Here is a 19,529-nt window from a genome sequence, read left to right on the forward strand (position 1 = left end):
ACTTTATTCATACCAAAGAAGTGCCTCCAAATACTTATATGTACATTTATAACTTACTGATATTCACTAGGCATTCCATTTTCTCATTTTTGACATGAATTTCTAAAATGGAAAATACAATCCAACTAAACAGTGTGCGTGCCATTCAATGGTAGTTTGCAATTAAATGTGCCAGACATCAGTGAAAGTCTTAACTGGTCCTTTACGAGCAGAAAGGAATGGTTGTGCAACTTTAAAAGCATACAAAAGTGAACAATGTTAATCTCACCTACACAAAGAAAATCTTATGTAAGCATCCATGGTATAATTCCCAAATACAGATAAAGACAATCAAATGTTTCCGGGTAGAACACACACATATATACTAGACTCTGGCAGTCAACCAGAACAGAAAATCCTTTTTGACAGTGATAAGAAGGAAGGCATTCAAAAATGATCCTGATCTTTTCTTCCATGAAAAATGAGAAAATCTTCCAGCCTCCCTCTTAAAAATAGAAATCACCCAGTAATTGTGCCATAGCAGTATAATGCTTAACTTTAAATTAGTTGGGTGCATTTTGAATATATCCAGAACTGACAAACTTACAAAATTCCCATCCATTTGTTTGTTAAATTTAAATTGTACTTACCAGTCTACCACCATAATAAATAAATGACAGTTTTCTGTTATACAAGACATTTTTAAATAGCAGTAGCTGTCTGATAAAGCTTGAAAAAGAAAACATTTAATTTCCTCTTTAACACACTTAATTGTAATATTACAAATCAGGGTAAAACATGTCTAAAACCCACTATGAACTTGTCACAATGAGAACAGATATAGTCTTCTTTCTGTTCAGCTAGGGCTTTAAAAGCACAAGGTAGCTATAGGATACAAATCCTACAAGATCCAAGTTCTGAGCCTTATGTCTGAAAGCCAGGCTTGCATTTCCAGTGGGTGTGTTAAACAAGGGGTGCTAGTTAGTAGGAAATAATCCCAAGATGTGTAAATAAAAACTATAGAGCATCAAACGTAAGGACTTTGATCCATATCACAAGGAGTGCAATGCGGAATTAGCGACCAAAAAAAATTAACACAAATTGTTTACTGGTATCACTGCCCTCCAAGAAGTTTTTTAATAGCTTCACATGTATGAAGAGAGACATTCAGCAATCTGCATAAGAAAGCTGATTAATCTCTGTCAAACAAGACTTTCCAGATATAGCAGTAGATTTACTAAAGAGCCCTGTGCCACTGCCAATTCTCATACCTAGTCATTGGGGTATCACAAATAGCAATGCTCGTAGGACAGCCACTAGGCACAGCTAAGCTTTATTCATCACTCAAAAGTATCACTTTTTTTTTGATTATACTTCACCACTGCAAATGTCAATGCAATTAGGAAAGTCCACATTTCAAAAGCTGAAAAGCAGCTGTTTGTTGAAATACAGACAAATTAATAGTAGTGTAAAACAATCAATCCCTGCATAGAAGCCTAATTCTGTTTACAACCACAAATAAAAGTATTTAATCTACAGGTTTACTGCATATCCTTACACCTGGTAGCCACCAAGCCACTCTCTCATTGCCCTCCTTGGCTGGATAGGAGGACAAATATACAACAAAAGTCATGGGTCAATATAAAAGCAAGACTAGAGATCACTCAGCAATTACTATTGAATAGAGATCACCCAGCAACTACTATCATGGGAAAAACACGTATGACTTAAGGAAACATACTTACTAAAAATCAATAATAAGACAATTATAAATAAAATGAAACTTCAAAATGCTGTTATTCCACCCCTCTCCCTTTTTTCCGAGCTCAACTTCACTCCCAAATACTCTCCCTCCTTCCCCCAAATGATGAAGAGAGTCAAGGAATAGGGGCTGTCATTTGTCTGTTTCACATTGTGTCCATCGCTTACTTCTTTCTTCTGGTTCTCCTCCCACACTCCAGCACAGTGTCTCTCCCATGGGACACATTTCTCCGTGATCTTCTCCAACATGGGTCCCTTCCAGAAGCTACAGTTCTTACACAAACTGCTACAGCATGGGTCCCTTCCATAGTGTGCAAGTCCTTCAGGAATAGAACTGCTCCAGCATGGGTCCTCCATGAGGCCACAAGCTCTGCCAGAAAACCTGCTCCAGCACAGGCTCTCCATGGGGCCACTCCTCCTATGGGCAAGACTCTGCTTCCTGGTCCTCCACAGGCTGCAGGTCAGTCCCCCACAGATCTCCATGGGCTGCAGAGGAACAGCTGCCACATCATGGTCTACACAACAGACTGCAGGGGAATCTCTGCTCTATCAACTGGGGCACCTCCTTCCTCTCTTTGCTCACTGCCCTTGCTGTGTACTGGGCTGTTCCCCTCACATATTCTCACTCCTCTCTCCAGCTGCAATCACTCCTCTGCAGTAACATCTTTTTAAATCTGTTACCCACAGTCACTGCCACCACTGCCGATGGGTCTGGCTTGGAGCCGGCTGGCACCGGCTCTATCAGACATCGGAGAATCTTTCAGCAGGTTCTCACAGAAACCACCCCTGTAGCCCCCCCACTACCAAAGCCTGGACACATAAAACCACTACATCCTCTGAGACCAGGATTATATCACTCCAATCCCCAACCTCCACACCTTCAAAGCTGAGCATTATCCCAGACATTATCCTCATGAAGCATCATAATACAGTTTTTATACGACATTCTACTTCCCAAAGATCAGTTTTATTACTTAAAGTATTTTTCTTCTACAGCTTATTTTGATGCTTATACAATAAAAGACTTTGGGTAAGTCTTTGTTTTCAGTCACAGTACAAACCTATTGACCTAGAATGGTTATTCTTAACTTAAAAATATACAAGAAGAAAAAGACCATTGAAAAATAATGAAAAATATTACAAGAAAAACAGAACACAAACTATGAAGCTGGAAGCTACTTACCATATATCAGTACCAAAATGCATTAACAATTACTTCTAAATGCCACTTTTCTCAATAACTCTCTTGGCTGTATTAATTTTTAATAATGCTCAAGTAGCCTTTCATTATAGTGTTTTAAAGATCTCATTTTGCTACACTATTTAGTTGGATTTCCATTTTCTAAATAAATAGAAATGTCAAAGCATTTGATTTAAATTAGGATTGCTTTTAGACCGCAAGTCTCCCTATCTCTCAGGCAATCTTCAGGATTTCTTAAAGGAATTTTAAATCAAAATTCATCTTGGCTGTAGTGTCAGCTGCAACTGTGCCATGTCTTGCTTGTAGTATGAAGTATGTGGTCCCCTCAACCATTCATGGTCTACAGAATGCATACATAAGAGAATTTTTAAACCTGTGATTGCTCAAAAACTAATGCAACAAACATACATGGCCATTTCAGAGTCACAGCTTAAGCAAAAACAACCCAATGCTCATCCTTGAAAATGTTGCTTTATCATCTTCTTACTAAGGAAGGCCTAAAATCTACTATAACTCCACAAGGAGCACATGAGAGAGGAATTTTGAAGTAATAATTTACACAAGATGTTCCCAAGATTCCTCTGACCTCCAGAAAGGATTTAGATTGCAATGACACTTCAAGACTTGTACTGTTTCTTCTGCACTTCTGGATAATACCAGATTTTTGGTACAAGATGCATTTAGGATTGATCTCAGCCAGACTAAAATACAATATATGTGCTGCTTTTTTTTCAGAGTGAAGTAACTTCTGGCTAAAATAGAGCTCTGCTAACTTAAAGCAAGTTAAAAAGACAGTTATGTCCTAAATCCAGCATGAGGAAAAGTCCATTACAAGGACTTCCAACCATCCTAACTTCAGAGGACAGGCCAGGACCACAGACCAAAGCTATAACAAATGATCCAAGAGCTTAAATCTGGACTATAACAGGTATTCTCTATTTACACTCTGAAACCTCTTAACTGAATTTAGTTTTAAGAGAAGGATTTCTTACTTAAAAATTTCAACACAAAGCACTTTGAAACCCACATGCTGGCTTAGACTCTGGTATTAACAGATGGTGAAAATTCCCTCAGACACCTCAAAAATTAATAAAACATCATGTAACAAGTCATTTCAAGGTCTCTGTAAATCCAGGCGGACACTTAAAGATAACCTGTTGTAATCAGGATTTTCCCATCATGCTGTTACATTTTTATTTTTTAATGTAAAGCTTCCTTTTAATAGTATAATTTCTCAATAGCTAAACTTCATCTGAACAACTAATAATTTGGATAAATTTTATACATATCTGGTACTTTTTTTTTTTTTTAAGACTCAGCTGGGAATATATCAGCTTCAACAGCCTAAAAGTTATCCACCTCACTCAGCTGAAACCTCTGCTTCCTCCCTTTCCCATCCTTCTTGATTGTGCTTAGGTACAGTTAAGGCTCTTCATACATTATAAACATATTTGCATAAGTTTGAGCTGTTGGGTTTTTGAAAAAGTGGAAGTTTAAACTACAACCTCAAGTGACAAAACACAGACTTGAAAACTACTTTTTTAACTGAGACAGCAACTAAGTGAGTATATAGAAATTTATTCTTAAATAGGATTTAAACATATTTTATTAAAGGAAAAAAATGCAAACAAACACAAACTATTTTATTATAGTTCATTTTTCCTTCCTATAGAATCATCACAGAACCACACAACAGTTTGGGTTTGAAGAGACCTTGAAGATCATCTAAATCCAATCTCCCAACCATGGGCAGGGACATCTTCCCATAGACTTGGTTTCTCAAAGCACGACCCAACCAGGCCTTCAAAGTATAAAAACCCCTTATACTAATAATAAGGGAAATCATCGCAATTGTGAGCACTGAGAATAACCTGCTTCTGGGTTTTAGAAAATACCTGCAATTATCAACTTCACTGATCCATTTTAAAGACTGCATCAGCTCCTTATTCAGTGAGCACTATGTTTAAAATGTCAAATACTGTACTGTATCAACTATGAAAGACTGACTACCTCTCAGTGACTAAGCCCACACATTGTTCTAGTTACAATGTGTTTATTACTGTACATGATAAGTTACTTTGAATAAATGGTTTTCTGTTCATGGAACATCAACTATAAAAATTTTGTTACACAATCATCTTTGTTTCATATATTACAGCTTCTAAGTTCCATACAGTTATATGCACATGAAGTGATACTGAATTTTAATATATAAATCTTAGACTTTATATAAAGTCATGAATCTATTATTTTCGAAGAACCCAATGCAGAATTTCAACAGCCTTGGCTCTATACTGAATTTTTTATTTTTAATTTTTCTTCTAACATGAAGCACCTACTGCTTTGAAAACTATGCAAGTTCTAGTTTAATTTCATTTCATGCTAATTTTTTGAATAAGGTAGTATTTATAGTATTCATAAAGAGCCACAAAGTTTCATTAACTGAGTACTATGCCATTAACTTTCTACTTTCTCAGCAAAATATTACATGTACCTACATTTTATATTTCTGAAATCCAAGAAATAAGCTTACATACAACCATAGCTTTGATTTGCAGAACCAACAGACAGACTTAGGTTTGTGTTTCATCCAAGACTATCTATTAGCAAGCAGGCACAACAGATGAAAAGCAAACGCTCACTGCTGTGGCTCACCAAGGTCTGTTTTCTTTCTTGGCTGTATGTGGTGCAAATTTTCCTTTGCTGAGTTAGGCATTGGTACATTGGATTATTTGTGGTAGACATTGCAGCTCATACTGTGAGATGAGGAAGAGGATTGCTATAATTAAAAGGCATCCCAGATTCCACCTCCCATTTTTTCTTATCTGCACAAGGAGAATAAAGATTCAAACGTGTGAATGATTAAGGGATTGAAACATCTGACATACAAAGAAAGGCTGAAGAGAGCTGGGATTATTTAGCCTTGAGAAGGTTTGAAGAGATCTTATAAATGAATATTTTTAAGAGTGGGTAGGGTAGGCAGGGAGTAGGCACAAGGGAGCCAGACCCTTCTCAGTGGTATGAGCCCAGGATACCCTGATACAGTTTCTTTTCAGATGGACAGAATTCACCTTTGGACAGCAGACTCAACACTAACAGGGTTCTCTTGTAAGTCTACTTCTGCATTCACAAAGTGCTCTCTAAGGTATTAAAAGATGCAATGGAGACTGCAATATTTCCATGAGAAACAGAGTTGATAAGAAAGTCTTTCAAATCACTTAATAAGCTATATAAAACAAAACAAACAAAAGATGGACTTCTGCAGGTTCTTTGAAGATATGTATGCCATAGCTGAAGATACAGAAGCAGTGGCAGCAAAGATTTTCAGAACCTCAGAGACTAAAATATGGGGCAAGGGCTCCACAAGTCTCTTGATGGGAAACATAAGAATGAAACAGCTCCCATATCTTAAGCATATTGCTTGGAGCACCTCACCCAACCCAATGCAGCCTTAAACCAACATTTCCATCCATTTCAGCTATTAGGGAGATGAATATTAACAGCCAAGAAGCCATCAGTCACAGATATGACTCATAAATACTGCACATACCTTGCCATTTACAAAAACAGGTAATTTATTTCACTGGAACAACAGAAGGAAAAAAGAGGGTGCTGAGCTTTTATTGGGGCTCTCAAACTCACAAGAAAATGGGAAAAGCCACCAGCCTTGAAAGTGCAACACAACACTTAGGAAGGTTCTTTACCTTCTTCCTTATTCCGTAACTTAACATGTCCGTAAATGCAGCTTTCAGAGGCCCCTCATTAAGCTTCATCATTGACATAAAAATTATGATTTGAAGAGGGATGAAGCTGATTTTTTCCCTATAAAATAGGCTTTCTTCTCTTTTCAGGCAAAACCTCTTTACCCATTCTCTCAACATTCCAATTCCTGCAATTGAACATGTTTGCTCCTATTATGAATATGCTATGCAACTGGAGCTGACACAGCTCTGTAGCTCCATTCTGATGGGTTCGTCCTATTGGAAGGGGCAGACAGCTTTCCTGTTCTTCCAGCTATAAAAAACATACATTTGACTTTAAGCAGGGATGCACCCCTGATTTCAAAGTAATCCTTTTTCCTTTTTTTTTTTTTTCTTTAATTGAAGGTTTGTAACATTAACAGTGACATAGGGAGACATTTTGCTCCAAATTAAATCAAGAGGTTTTTTTTAATGCAGTGAGCCACACTATATATTGTTTAAGATTAAGTGTAAACTGATTGGTCAGGCATGAGCAATACAAAACAGCTTGGCTTCAGCTGGTTCATTGCTATCTTGAACATGGCTACTATTCTATATTTAATGAAAGCACGTTTTATTTTTTCCTTAAGTTTGTAGCAGGAATCTGTTGCAGCAGGTTTTATGGGATCCTTTCTCACTCAAAAGACAGGCTTTCAAATTTATATTTGTGTTTATATTCAAACTATTTTCTTTTTATGAAACAAAATTTAACAAAAGACAAACCTGCTATAGTGGCTCTTAAAGCAGGTAATCAAAATTCAATAAAAGATGGAAAACTTAGCGTAATTTAGTATTTGTCACAGAATATGAAGACTTATAAAGCAAAAAAATAAGTGAGATCACATAAAACTGATTAAAATGCCTCATTGATTTAGAAGAATCTGCTCAAAGAATGATTATTTCCATCCTTCTGTCTACACTATCCCAGTACTACAAAAGCCATGAGGTAACAAAAAGCATGATATGAATAACAACTTCACTCCTAAGTGAATATTTTGCCATATCTCACTTCCAGCTAATTCCAAAACTTAATACTTATTCCGCATAGTTAAGGAAGGCTTTCAACTGTTAAACAAAAGGGCAGTGAATGAAACATCATTTTACAAAGACAGATGCCAAGCATTTGTAAGCTGTTGAACAGCATTAGCAACACTTGCATTTATACAAGCTTTCAGTGAATTGTCATGCTGGAACAATTTCAGTGATGCAACCCAATTTTAAAGCAAAGCAGCATAGTCATATTATAGGGTTGCATTAAAATAAATGAACTGACATTGCTGGTGTAAACCTCAGACTACTTAGACTTACTTACCAAAGGTTATTATTGTCCATCTATGTCAAAAGTACAAAAAATGCTAAACTGTAAAAATTACTGGAATGCAATTTTAGCAATCAGTAGGTCCATCAGAAGTCAAGGTGCTTCTCTACTGGAAATAATAAATAACCTTCCTCTTAGATATTAATGTCATTAACAATCTTCTTAAACTGAAGTTATGAAATTATAGTTCAAATAGCTGAAATCCCTATTAATCCTATAGTTGAAGTGGATGTTTCTATCATTAAGGAAGAAATATGTGACTCTTCACAAATAAAATATTTTTTTAATGTTTCATTATCTTTATGCTGATGATCATGTATCAGATCATTGTAGCACATCTACACCAAACTCTTGCAAGACAGATGTGGGAGGTAGGTCATAGAATTCAAAACTGATGTTTCATGAGATCTGCTGCCTCTGATTATAAAAGCAAGTTATAAATTTGATTCAGAATTAAAGAAAACTTAAAAGATTCTGTCTATGCAAGAATTAGTAAAGCTCCACAATGTGGTGTTTCTATAAAAAGAAATAGTAATGAATTATCAAATTTCACTAAAAAAAAAAAAAAAATGGAACCTCATCAGAGTAAACACACACTACTACATTGACCCTCTGGCCACCAGGCACATAGAATATATAATGAGGTAGCTGATCCTGTTTTGTGTAAAGGACAATAAAACACTGTACACTAATAAAAAGCAACACAAATTAATCTGAAATAGATTTCAGGACAAAATACAAAGTGGAAAAAGCAGAACCAAATAATGAACAGGTAAGACCAGGAGGCTGATTTAAAATAGCTTAGATAGCTTATTAAGTTAACATTCTGTTAATACTGTACACAGCATTTATTAGAAAAGATTGCATTCTGCTACTAACCCAATCACAGATTTCATTTCACTTTGACTAAATTCAATACCCTGCAGAAGGGGAACAAACACTTTAAAAGGAATTCAGAGATGATTATGCAGGTTTTGGGTCTTAGTTATTTGTTGGGTTTTTTTAAAGATGCAATATAGAAAGTGTTTCATCTATTTGAGATGTATGAGCGAACACACTGAAAAGCCTTTACATGAAACAAAAAACTGCACCACAGCCTCTTAGACCTCAGCCTTGCACCAGCCCCAAATTCTACCCCTTGGAGAGCTCATCTGGAAGCAGGGACAGGGGCAGATACGGAGGCAGAGAGAATGACTAGTGTATAACCAAATACACAGCTAAATGCTTAGTCTTGTAAAACACATGGCTTAAATGGGGAATCAGGTCACAATTTCATAAAAATAGCATCTTGATAGAGAAAGGTGCTAACCCTTTGCTTGGTGGAAAGGGATAAAACACAGGTAGGGTCTCAGGAGGGAGAAGGGGGAAAGGCCAAGGATTGCAGGTGTTTTTTCAGTACAAGTCTCACAACTTTATTATTTCAGTGTGAAAAAAATAAAAAAGCCTCTAGGTATTCACCTCCCTTATAATCCATGAATTGAATCCTCTGAAGACAAGTGAGAAGTAAAATCAAGATGTAAAGCTAAAAAGAAAATAGCTATTCAGATTTAAGCATTAAAGAACATTCAGTTACATGCCAACATGACAGATTTTTAAAAGTTATCACCTATAGAAATAAATCAAGCAATCATATAAGAACCACAGCAGATTCCAAGCCACCTGCTGAGATACCATTAGTGCTTTATGAATGATACAAGGATTGAAAAAACGTTTTAGCCATAAACACCTACTGTCAAAGATTAGATAAAAAGTCCCCAAAAATCAGTTGTAATAAAATAATTAAATGAACATTCAGTCATTCACAGATTTTCTGTAATCAAAACTAAGTTTTCCACAGAAGCATTAAATAATGACAAGAGCTACCGTACTCTAAAGTAGCTGCCTATGGAATGTTATGACAAACTCTCACATTAGATACTCTCTTTTCATACAGCTCTGGTAGCTTGTACAGCAATGTCCAAACAGAGATCAGTTGGATAGATGAGCAGGATACCAAGAGGCCAGTGGGACAGACAGTAACTTGGACAAGGACTGCCACTTGCAGTTAAATGTTACCTAAACCAAAACTCACACAAAAAGCAAACAAACAAAACCCCCCAAAAATCCCAACTTCGAAATTTCTCCAAACTTCACTTTTTTGATTAGTACCATCTATCAGCAGAGAATTACACTCAAAATGAGAAAGCTTACACCAAGAAATGGAATAAGATTCTCAAGCCTGCAAAGCTAGTTCCACAAGAAAAACAAAAGTCATATGACAGAGGCTACAGCTCAGGAGGCCCACACTTTCTCAGACTACAACAGTGTCCAATGAACAATAGTGTTCCTTCCTCCCCACATGAAAGTAGAACTGTGCCATGGGACAGTACAGCAACCAAAACTATAAATGGATTCAAAGAACTCAGATACCAAAGCCAGCTATAGCTTAAGAAAATCCTTAACCAATCTCTGAAGAAAAGAAGTACTGAAGGAAAAAAAACCCAAAAACCAAAAACCAGGCCTCCCTTTACATTTTTCCTTATGACCACTACTACAGAAAGCCTGCAGGGAGAGAGGGATCTCTCACATAATTCAACCCATTTGCTCTGAAACTGCAAATGCCACTCCTACGAGTACACAATGTGACAGAGCACTAAAAAGCGGCTTACCTCTTGTGATGGGTGACTAACACTGAAGTAGGATGGAACAGCCAAGAAAACGAGAAGAGCTAGGCAGAAGTGTGGGCTGCAGTCAACAAGAACAGAAAAAGACTTTTTGAACTAAGCCTGGTGTTTGACCTACTTCTTACAAGCACTCTCTAGCCTGACAAAACCCATATAAAAGCTTTCCAGATTGCATAAGGAGAACCCTGGTCAGCTACACCTGTATCAAATTGAAATCTGTTCATATCTACATCACATCATCTACTCAAGATGCACAGGCAAAATGAGCAGCATGTTTCAGCACCAGTCACAACTTTTTAGTATCATTCATCTTCCTGTTCACCTTGCTTACTGTGTACTGCCATATACTCAGCACTACAAAACCCAAAATCACAAATGCTAGGAAATTCAAACTGGAACAAAGAAAGGTTCCTAAAAGCTAAGAAACAATGCAACTCACATAGTTGTGTTTGATCAAAGATGGCCAAACAAGAGTCAGTTCAAAATATACGCTGAAGAAAAAATTCCCAAGACCACCAAAATACTGGAAAAGCAGAGAATCAAGAAAGCGAGTCAGTAAAATAATGGAAGACCAATCAACGTATATTAAAGAAAACTAATTAAAGCTGTATGTGGAAACTTTGCTGTAGGAAATAAGAAAAACAAAAGTAGACAAAGTAGAAGATTAGGTAGACGGACTGACCACTTCCACTTTAATATCACATTTTCTGGAGCACATGGTCTAGAATTTTATTTTAAACATCAGTCTAACAGCAATGAGAACATCTTCCATGCAATAACAACATCCTTGAGAGCACCCTAAGAAAACTAACACAGCTGTTGAAAGGGGCCTCCTCGACAATAGAAGCCCAGAACTGGTGTCAAAATACTCCCAAAGAGAAATCCCTTAGAGCAATTAGAGGATTACACATTTTTTAAGGAAAGCCCTTTCTAGTTTGGTGCTTTGCAGCACACAAGGGTGAGTGAACACACATCTCAGAGAGAGCATGCTGAGTCTGGGAATTCATATTAAACCCATGGACCAAAACCAAAATAAGCACCATCACAGAAGAATGCATGTGATAAATAATACAATGAGGCATTCCCTCCTACTTCCAGAAATGTAAAAATAATACAATATGATCATTCTAAAAAACCTTTCAGCTCATAGATTCTTAAGATCTTCTGACCTTCACAGTACTAACACCATCAGGTCTTTCTAAGGATAACGGAGTCCTTCATAGGCATTGGCATAAAAAAGGCTGAACCCTCTCTCCACAGTCTTTCATCATAAAAGTTAAACAATGAAAAATAACACAAGCAATACTAGATATTCTACAAAGTGAAACTCTGCTGAACAAGTTGACCAGTTTAACAGAACTTTGAACACAACGGGTTCTGAGGAAACACTAAGAAAAGCATCAAGGGAAACAACTAATCTCACAAACAATGGAGGAATGCCCAAGAACAAAATACCGTCTGATCTGACAGTCCACTGTTAAAATTTGGCAAAGCTGAAAATCCAACAAGATATTGGACCACAAAGATTTTCAACACTGTAAAAAATACACTTCCTCACCTCATAGATACAATAAATCACTACGTCCATCAGTATCAGAAGGTACTACATGAGTTGAGTCCAAAATCCAGTACTAGAGATCCCAGTGTGTGGCCACCAAAAAAAACATGGAAAGGTAAAAACTCTTCAAGAGAAACCTTAAAAACCCAACTTCACAAGAAAGAAGAGTGATGACCCCTATGACAAGGGCACATCAGAACAAAGTTTTGTCTCAGACATTTACTGCTGCTTCCATGCAGATGCAGGAAAAGTAAACAGATTTATTTAAGCTTAACACAAAACACAGCAATAATCTCTGATAAGAAAATTTAAAAGGCATCTCCATCTTTAACTTCTGATTCTCTCTGCTAATAAAACATCTCAGCTTTGCAAAATTCTTACACTAAAAAGCTATTACCAAATGGCTTATAGCAACCCAATAGTGTAAGTTACATTTCTCTGAAAGACTTAACATATCAACTGATGTATCAAAACAAGATCACTGTTCACTCATTACCCCACCTGCATCAAAAGTCATTCAGGAGTAGTACGGGTAAAAACTAAAGAAAAACAAAATAAAAAAATTACCAACCTAAATAGTTCTCTCAACCCCCAGCTACCCAATGAAGAATGCTTATAGAACAGAAAAATGTACTTTATTTTAAGTTGCTATTAAAATCCTTAATACAGAATGAGATGATGTTTAGTAGTTTAGGAATATCCCTAAACTTTATATCTGCCAGTTGTACTTTATATCTGCCATATTCACTGTTTGTTTCACATGTGAGTAAATTAAGTTTAAAATATAAAAACCTAATTTTGAAACGTTTACTGCCCTGAGAAGAAAAAAATTACAGACACAATACAGCCTCTCTCTGCTTTGGGAATAGTGACTGTTGTATATTAGAGTCCATCTGTTAAGTAATGACTGATCCAGGATGCAACACTGCTGCAGCAGACTCACAAGCAGTTTCACATTCATATACATCTCCCAGTGCTGAGAGAACTGTTAAACATTCTTGTGTTTATTTTAAAATATAAACATTATTTTCAGCAACAGGAACTGATTAGTAGGTCTATCTTATATGCAAGCAATGGATGTCTTCAACACAGATACCAAAACGTACTCTTAACCTCTCCATCAAAGACAAGGCAATGTTAATCCAGTTGCTGGTGCACTAACAGCCAGAATTAAAATGAGCTTAAATACCAGTAAGAATGAAAGAAGAAAGGAAAAAAGAAAAGGATTAAACATCTTTGTATCTGTCACGATCTATACAAAGCCAGTTAATAACTGCACATCATTAACTTATTTTGAGTGCAACATTTAAAGAAATGGGTAATAAACCAATGAAGTTGAAATGACTTGTACCACACTTGTACCATACATACAAAGAACAAAAATAAAATTTACAAGTCACACTTCAAGCTGTCAAACAGCTTGTAGAGAGGAATGGGAAATATACCAGATTACTGTTTTGACATATTCACAAAACTATCAGTTTTAACCCTGTGTGTTCAGATATGCCATAAATATTAAAATGATCTGACCAAATTACGTCCTTCCCTGCATGCTGCAGCTTTTCCATTCAGTCTGTGCTAGGTCAAATGCAAATAACTGTCAGACAGAAGAATACACCTTTTTAAAGTGTTTGAAACAAAATATATTCTTTACATGACTTTGTATAAAATGATTGGAGATTAGAAGCATTAAACTCATTTGAAACAAAGGCAGTTTCAATTAATTACCATTCAGTTTTGAGCAATCATTTTTCTATCCTATTTTATGTGCAAAATTTGAGGGTATTTCATTGACTGAACTGCTTCAAAAGCTTTGCTGCAGCAAATCTTGCATTCAGGAACAGCACCAAATTGCACATAATTGAAAGTGATTCATTTTTAGATGCACTCGCTTGGCTTCTGTAGGTTCCTCAGGCTTTGGTGTAGGTAGCGCAAAAACATTAAGTCATACAGTCCTGCAGTAACTCTTTCACTCCACGAAGTGAGCAGCTGACTAAGGAGCTACATTTTAGCATTTTTTCCTTGTTTCAGCTATTTACCTCTGTACAATAGTATTTTGCAATGCACAGACCTTGGACCAAAGGAGCAACAACACTTACTTTTGCAGACAAGAATGTGTCTTGGAAACAGGACAGGTTATTAAGACTTGGGCAACCCAATACAATACTGCAATACAACTAACTCTTTATTACAGATATTAAAGCGTATTAAATCCTTGCAAAAATCTCCCTTCTCCCCCTTCCTCTACATAAAATGCTCAACTAGCTCTGATCTAACAGGGTTAAACCCTTCACATGTTTCAGCCACCAAGAAAGGATACCAGCTCAGGCTGGGTTTTTTTTAATGCTTTTCAATTAAAAACAGATACCACATTCATGCCACTCTTCGTCTCCAGAGGAAGCTACTAGGTTAAAGGGCAGCGTCCATGACACGAAATTGCAAATTACTTAATCGCCTTATTTTTCTCACTGTAAATCGCACACACTATACTTCTGCAGGATGCGGCCGGGACGAGGCACTGGGAAGGGAAAAAGTGGCCTGTCTGTTCTAGGTAGGGTCCTGCCTGGAGTTTAGGGAGCGCTGAGGGGGCTTCTGTCACACGCACGACGGACGAGGAGATGAGCAGGTCGCGGGATTAACGAGGAGTTGGGGAAGGAAGGATGGCTGGAGAAGGGCCGTGTATGTGTAGGAGGGACACGGGGGCTGGGAGGATGCAGGTCCCTGTCGGGTGCCACAGGGGCGGAGGGGCGCAGGGGCAGCCCCGAGAGGAGGTGGGCTGCGCGGGCCGGTGCCCGCCGGGGCGTCACCGGGGCGGGGTGCCCGGCCGCTTACCAGGTTCAGCACCGTCTCCACGATGTCCCGGTTGCTGACCTCGCCAACCTGGATGAGTCCGATGAGGACGGCGAATTTCATCCGGATATTGCGGATCGGCACCGACGGGTTAATCATCCCCGCGGGGAGCACCACGGACCCGGAGCCCGACGCCCTCAGCTCCCCCATCGCCGCGACGCTGCTGCTGCCGCCTCCGCCGCCGCCTCCACCGCCGGCCCCGACGGAGATAAGTCCCGCGGGCTGCGGGTCCGGCCCCGACACCGGCTTCTCGCTCGCCATTTACCCCCCGCCGTTACCGGCACCTGCCGCCGCCGCCTCCCCGCCCGGCCGGGCCGAGCCGCGCATCCACCGCAGTCGCACCCGGCGGGGCCGCAGGGAGCCGGCCCGAGGCGCCGGCACCGTCCCAGGAGCCGCTCCCCCGCTCCGCTATAATGAGGGATTATTATGGGCGCCGATGCCCCGTTAGCCGAGGACTGCCCGGCCGGGGCCGCCTCCCCGCCGCGGGGCCGGGGGCGCGGGCGGCGCCGAGCGCGGTGCGGCCCGGCGGGGGCGAGCGGCGCGCGGGGCGTGCGGCGCCGCGAGCGATGCCGCTGCCGCTGTTGTTGTGGAGCCGAACCCGCCGCCGCTCACGCCGCCATGTTGCCGCCCCCTGCCTGCGGTAGCCGCCAGGGCGCCTGCGCCGAGCCCGTCGGGGGAGTGGCCGGGCCGGGCCCCCCCAGCCGGCCGGGGCACAGGTGAGCAGGTGCGCGGGGCCGCCGTGCGCCCGGTGCACCGCGGGCCGCCGCCCTGCCGCTCGGGGAGGTCTCGCAGGGCCGGCCGAAGAGACAGGGTGGAGCCCCCCGTGCGCCCTCCCGGCCGCGCCCCGCCGCCCCAGGGCGCCCCCTGCGGGAGGGGCGGGTGGCGCCGCCGGCGCTGCAGGTGACGGGAGGTGCCGCCCCCTCGCCGCGCCCTGGGCCCCGCCGCCCAGCGCCCTGCGCTGCCCCCGGCCCTCGGGCACTGTTCTTGCTTGGTGGTGGTGTTACGTTACCTGCTCTGATGTCCAGTCAACATCAGCTTTCCCAGGCCCCTTGATTGCAGTGATGCTCATGAACATTTTTGTCAAGTCTCTCCAGTACTAGAGAAACAGAAGTAACTCCGATGCTTTGAGGATACTCAAATTATTTTAATTGTTGTTGTATGGGTTGAATAAAGTTGTATATGTTTGCTCTATGTATGTTGGAGTTAATCCATACCTGTTAAAAAAGATGTTCTTGACTTCACATTGACGCTCATCATAAAGTTTGATTTTACAACAAAGCTTGCCCCCTGGTTGTAGAATATCATTCACCCTGAACTCTTCTGTAGCCCCAAGCTTGGGGTTTTGGCTGGATTGCTGGTCCTCCTTATATCCAGCTCTAGCTAATAAACTGCAAAAACACGATGAATCAGCAGAACTGGATCAGTACATCCTCCTAGATTACAGCAGCTGCTGTGAGCTCCACCGAAAGAAAGAGGATGCCTCAGCTCCGTACTAAGATGCATCTGCTCTATGTATGTGGAGATACAGTATGGACTTTTTTGCCAAAGTCCATAGGTGCTTGTCAGTGTGTATAGCCCGGATACATAGACATGATTAAAACAGTGGTTAGCTGTGAAACACAGAACCAACATAATTTCAGAAAGCTGGAAAAGATGTGAAGAAAACCCAAAAGGTTATTAATGAGAGATAAGAAAGCACAACGTTTTCTTGGAAGAAATTCCTTTACAAATTGCACCAGCCACAAGCAGTCATGTATGATTCATAATAAAGGTGCGCTTTCATTTTTTTATATTCATGGAAGTGCCAAAGGTTCCATTCTCATCAGCAGCAGGATGAGCAAAGCTGAATACACACTCACTCAACTACTTTCAGGAATACATGACCTCTTTTGCAAAACTGAAGCCTAAGCCCAGAACTCTGTAACAGTCACTTAAAATTGTAACACCGTCAGGAGCTAACCCACAACAGTCAGTTGTCTTGATTATTCTCCCATCTACAACATCTGTATGGTGAGACATGTTGCTATAAATAGTATTGTTGGTTGAAACTTCATCTTGGCTGCTGGGTTGACTGGTTTTCTTGTTCCGATTCATCTCATAGTTACTGTCTGTCCTTGCCAAATGGGTAGGAAGCTGTTATAATTGCTCTCCTACTGGTAGGTATATTAAATTTGATCTCTATTGACTTACTGATTTTCACAAATCCCAAAATAACTTCAAAGCTTTGAGAGCCATTGTTAAATTTGCTTAAAATTTGTCAGTGACTTGTTCATCTTCGTGGTGGAATGGATGAACTAATACTGCATAACCACATAAACTTTTTTTTCACAAAAAAATTCAGGATAACAAAGTATAGTTTGATACATTTTATTTTCCATTCCACACTTCATGCTACTCTTCATGGAAGACTCCATCATTTGCCTGTGTACCCAACTGCTGCAGTAACTCCTGAATACAGCTGTTCCATATACAACTGGCAATGCATTCCTCCACACTGAATTTCTGATAAAATTGCAATCATGAGTTCCTTTAAAAGTTGTCCTGGTCAAATCCTTTATTATATCATATCCTGTTTGACCTGGCTAACATTTTCATTGCTGAAATCACGTAATAGTATTAGGAAAAAAAAAACATTAAAAGAAGGTTAATTCCAAACAATATGTTTAATAGCAGAGACTTCCTTTAGTTTTTACACTCATATTTGGTTTTACAAATAAATTTTTCAAAATCATGTTCTCTTTATTTTTATAAGCTGGAGCATTGTTAAGAAGTAGCTGTCTTCTCTAATCAACAGTGTTTGTTTTTGATAAGCAAACTTTCATTGAGGTGAGCCATTCATCAACTCATGTGAACATTATTGTAGCACTGGCATTCTAAAAGAAAAACAAATTTGAAACATTAATCTCAGCCCTTTAGTAATTGCAGCTCTGGTGTTCATTTGCTTCCATTCCAGCACCTCATCAGACTGAAAAATTAAAGTAAGAGAGTACATGCACAACAAACGTGCTATAGAACAGGATTCATATATTTCCTTTAAAAATATTTTGTCTCATCTTCTAGATATTGACATTTTCATTCCAAAGACTGTAAATTTCTCTGTGATAGTACAATGCATGAGATGTTTAGCTGGATCTCAGTCCAGCAAGGTGTTCTGCATTAGCAAATCATAGAATTTGCATAATTGTAGTCATATTTAGGTCAGCATGCAAGATCAGTCATTGATACGGACCCAGACTAGGTGTGGCAGGGGTAAAAGGATGCTATGAATTCCTTCATCCTTCACAAAAACAGGATGATGACAAGATCTGATCCTTTCTCTTCCTGTACCTTTTACAACACTTGCTCCCCACTGAAATGAGAGAAAGCAATCCTTTTGCTTCCAGAGCATACTTTTCCCTCAGCTGTAATAGTTGACAGGAAGGAATTTTTTTTTCTGTGATATTCTTCAGGTTTTCTCAGATTCCATTCTCCATAAATGCCAGAAGGTGGTCTCAAATATAATATCAAAAAACAAAGAAAAAGACCTTTATCCGTGCTCCAATGTTTGCCACAAGCAGATGGGGAAGAAAATAAAACTGAAAAATAAAGTTTAAAGTTTTACCTCAAATTTTATTTCAGTTCTAAAATAAATTCTAGCAATACTACTTCATTTTTGGGGTAAAAAGATTATGTAATCATTCAACTGTGAAAGCTTGACAGAACATGCTTTAGAAGACAGACTCTTGGCTACAAAACATGGAACTATTTCAGTAAATAGGGGCTGCTCTGTACAGGCATATATTTACACTGACTCAGAAAAAAAGTGCGGTTTTAAATAATGAAATTATATAGATCAGAGCTGAACTGTGTTTGAAAGAAGAAGAGAATTTTCATTTGTCTGCCACTGTGGCATCAAAATGATGCTTGCTTTACCGTGTCCATATGAGGACTCCTGTTGTGTTTAATTAGATTATTCTCATGAGTAAGGATAATGTGATTTGTTCCTGTGCCAGGATCAGGAAGTGCTATTAACCCCTTTCTCTTGAAAACCAGGATTTCTTGTAAGTTCATAAAAAAACCCTGGCAAATGTAACCAGAAAGGCCATCACAGCATCTAAATTTTCCCTGCTATGCATATGGGTTGCAACAAATAGAATCATGGAATGGTTTGAGTTTGAAGGGACCTTAAAGATATATACTTCCAAGCCCCTTCCATGGTCAGGAATACCACTCACTACACCAGATTTCCCAGGACCCCACACTGTCTGGCCTTGAACAGTTCCAGGGATGGGGCATCCACAATTTCTCTTGGCAACCCATTTCAGTGTCTCACCACCCTCACAGTGGACTTCCTTCCTAACATCTAACATTAACCTACTCTCTTTCAGGTTAAAGCCATTCCCCCTTGTCCTGTGATTAGATTCCCTCTAGAATTATCCCTCTTTGGCTTTCCTATAGGCCCCCTTAAGAATCTGGAAAC

At 39.4% G+C, this 19,529-nt stretch overlaps 1 protein-coding gene across 1 annotated transcript in view; it reads right to left on the reverse strand.

Moving 5' to 3' along the window:
* NBEA (neurobeachin) overlaps window positions 1-15,331 on the reverse strand; it is a gene marked incomplete at its 5' end in the record, with an annotated part of 454,102 nt that extends 438,771 nt beyond the window's left edge. Inside the window, one exon of the mRNA XM_084201080.1 lies at window positions 15,053-15,331. Within this exon, the coding sequence (XP_084057206.1) occupies window positions 15,053-15,331 (279 nt within the window). The remainder of the gene's footprint in view (window positions 1-15,052) is intronic.
* Between the last annotated feature and the right edge of the window lie 4,198 nt (window positions 15,332-19,529).

Source organism: Fringilla coelebs (genome assembly GCF_963513975.1).
Source record: "Fringilla coelebs genome assembly, chromosome: 2".
In the NCBI taxonomy this organism is placed as follows: Eukaryota; Metazoa; Chordata; class Aves; order Passeriformes; family Fringillidae; genus Fringilla; species Fringilla coelebs.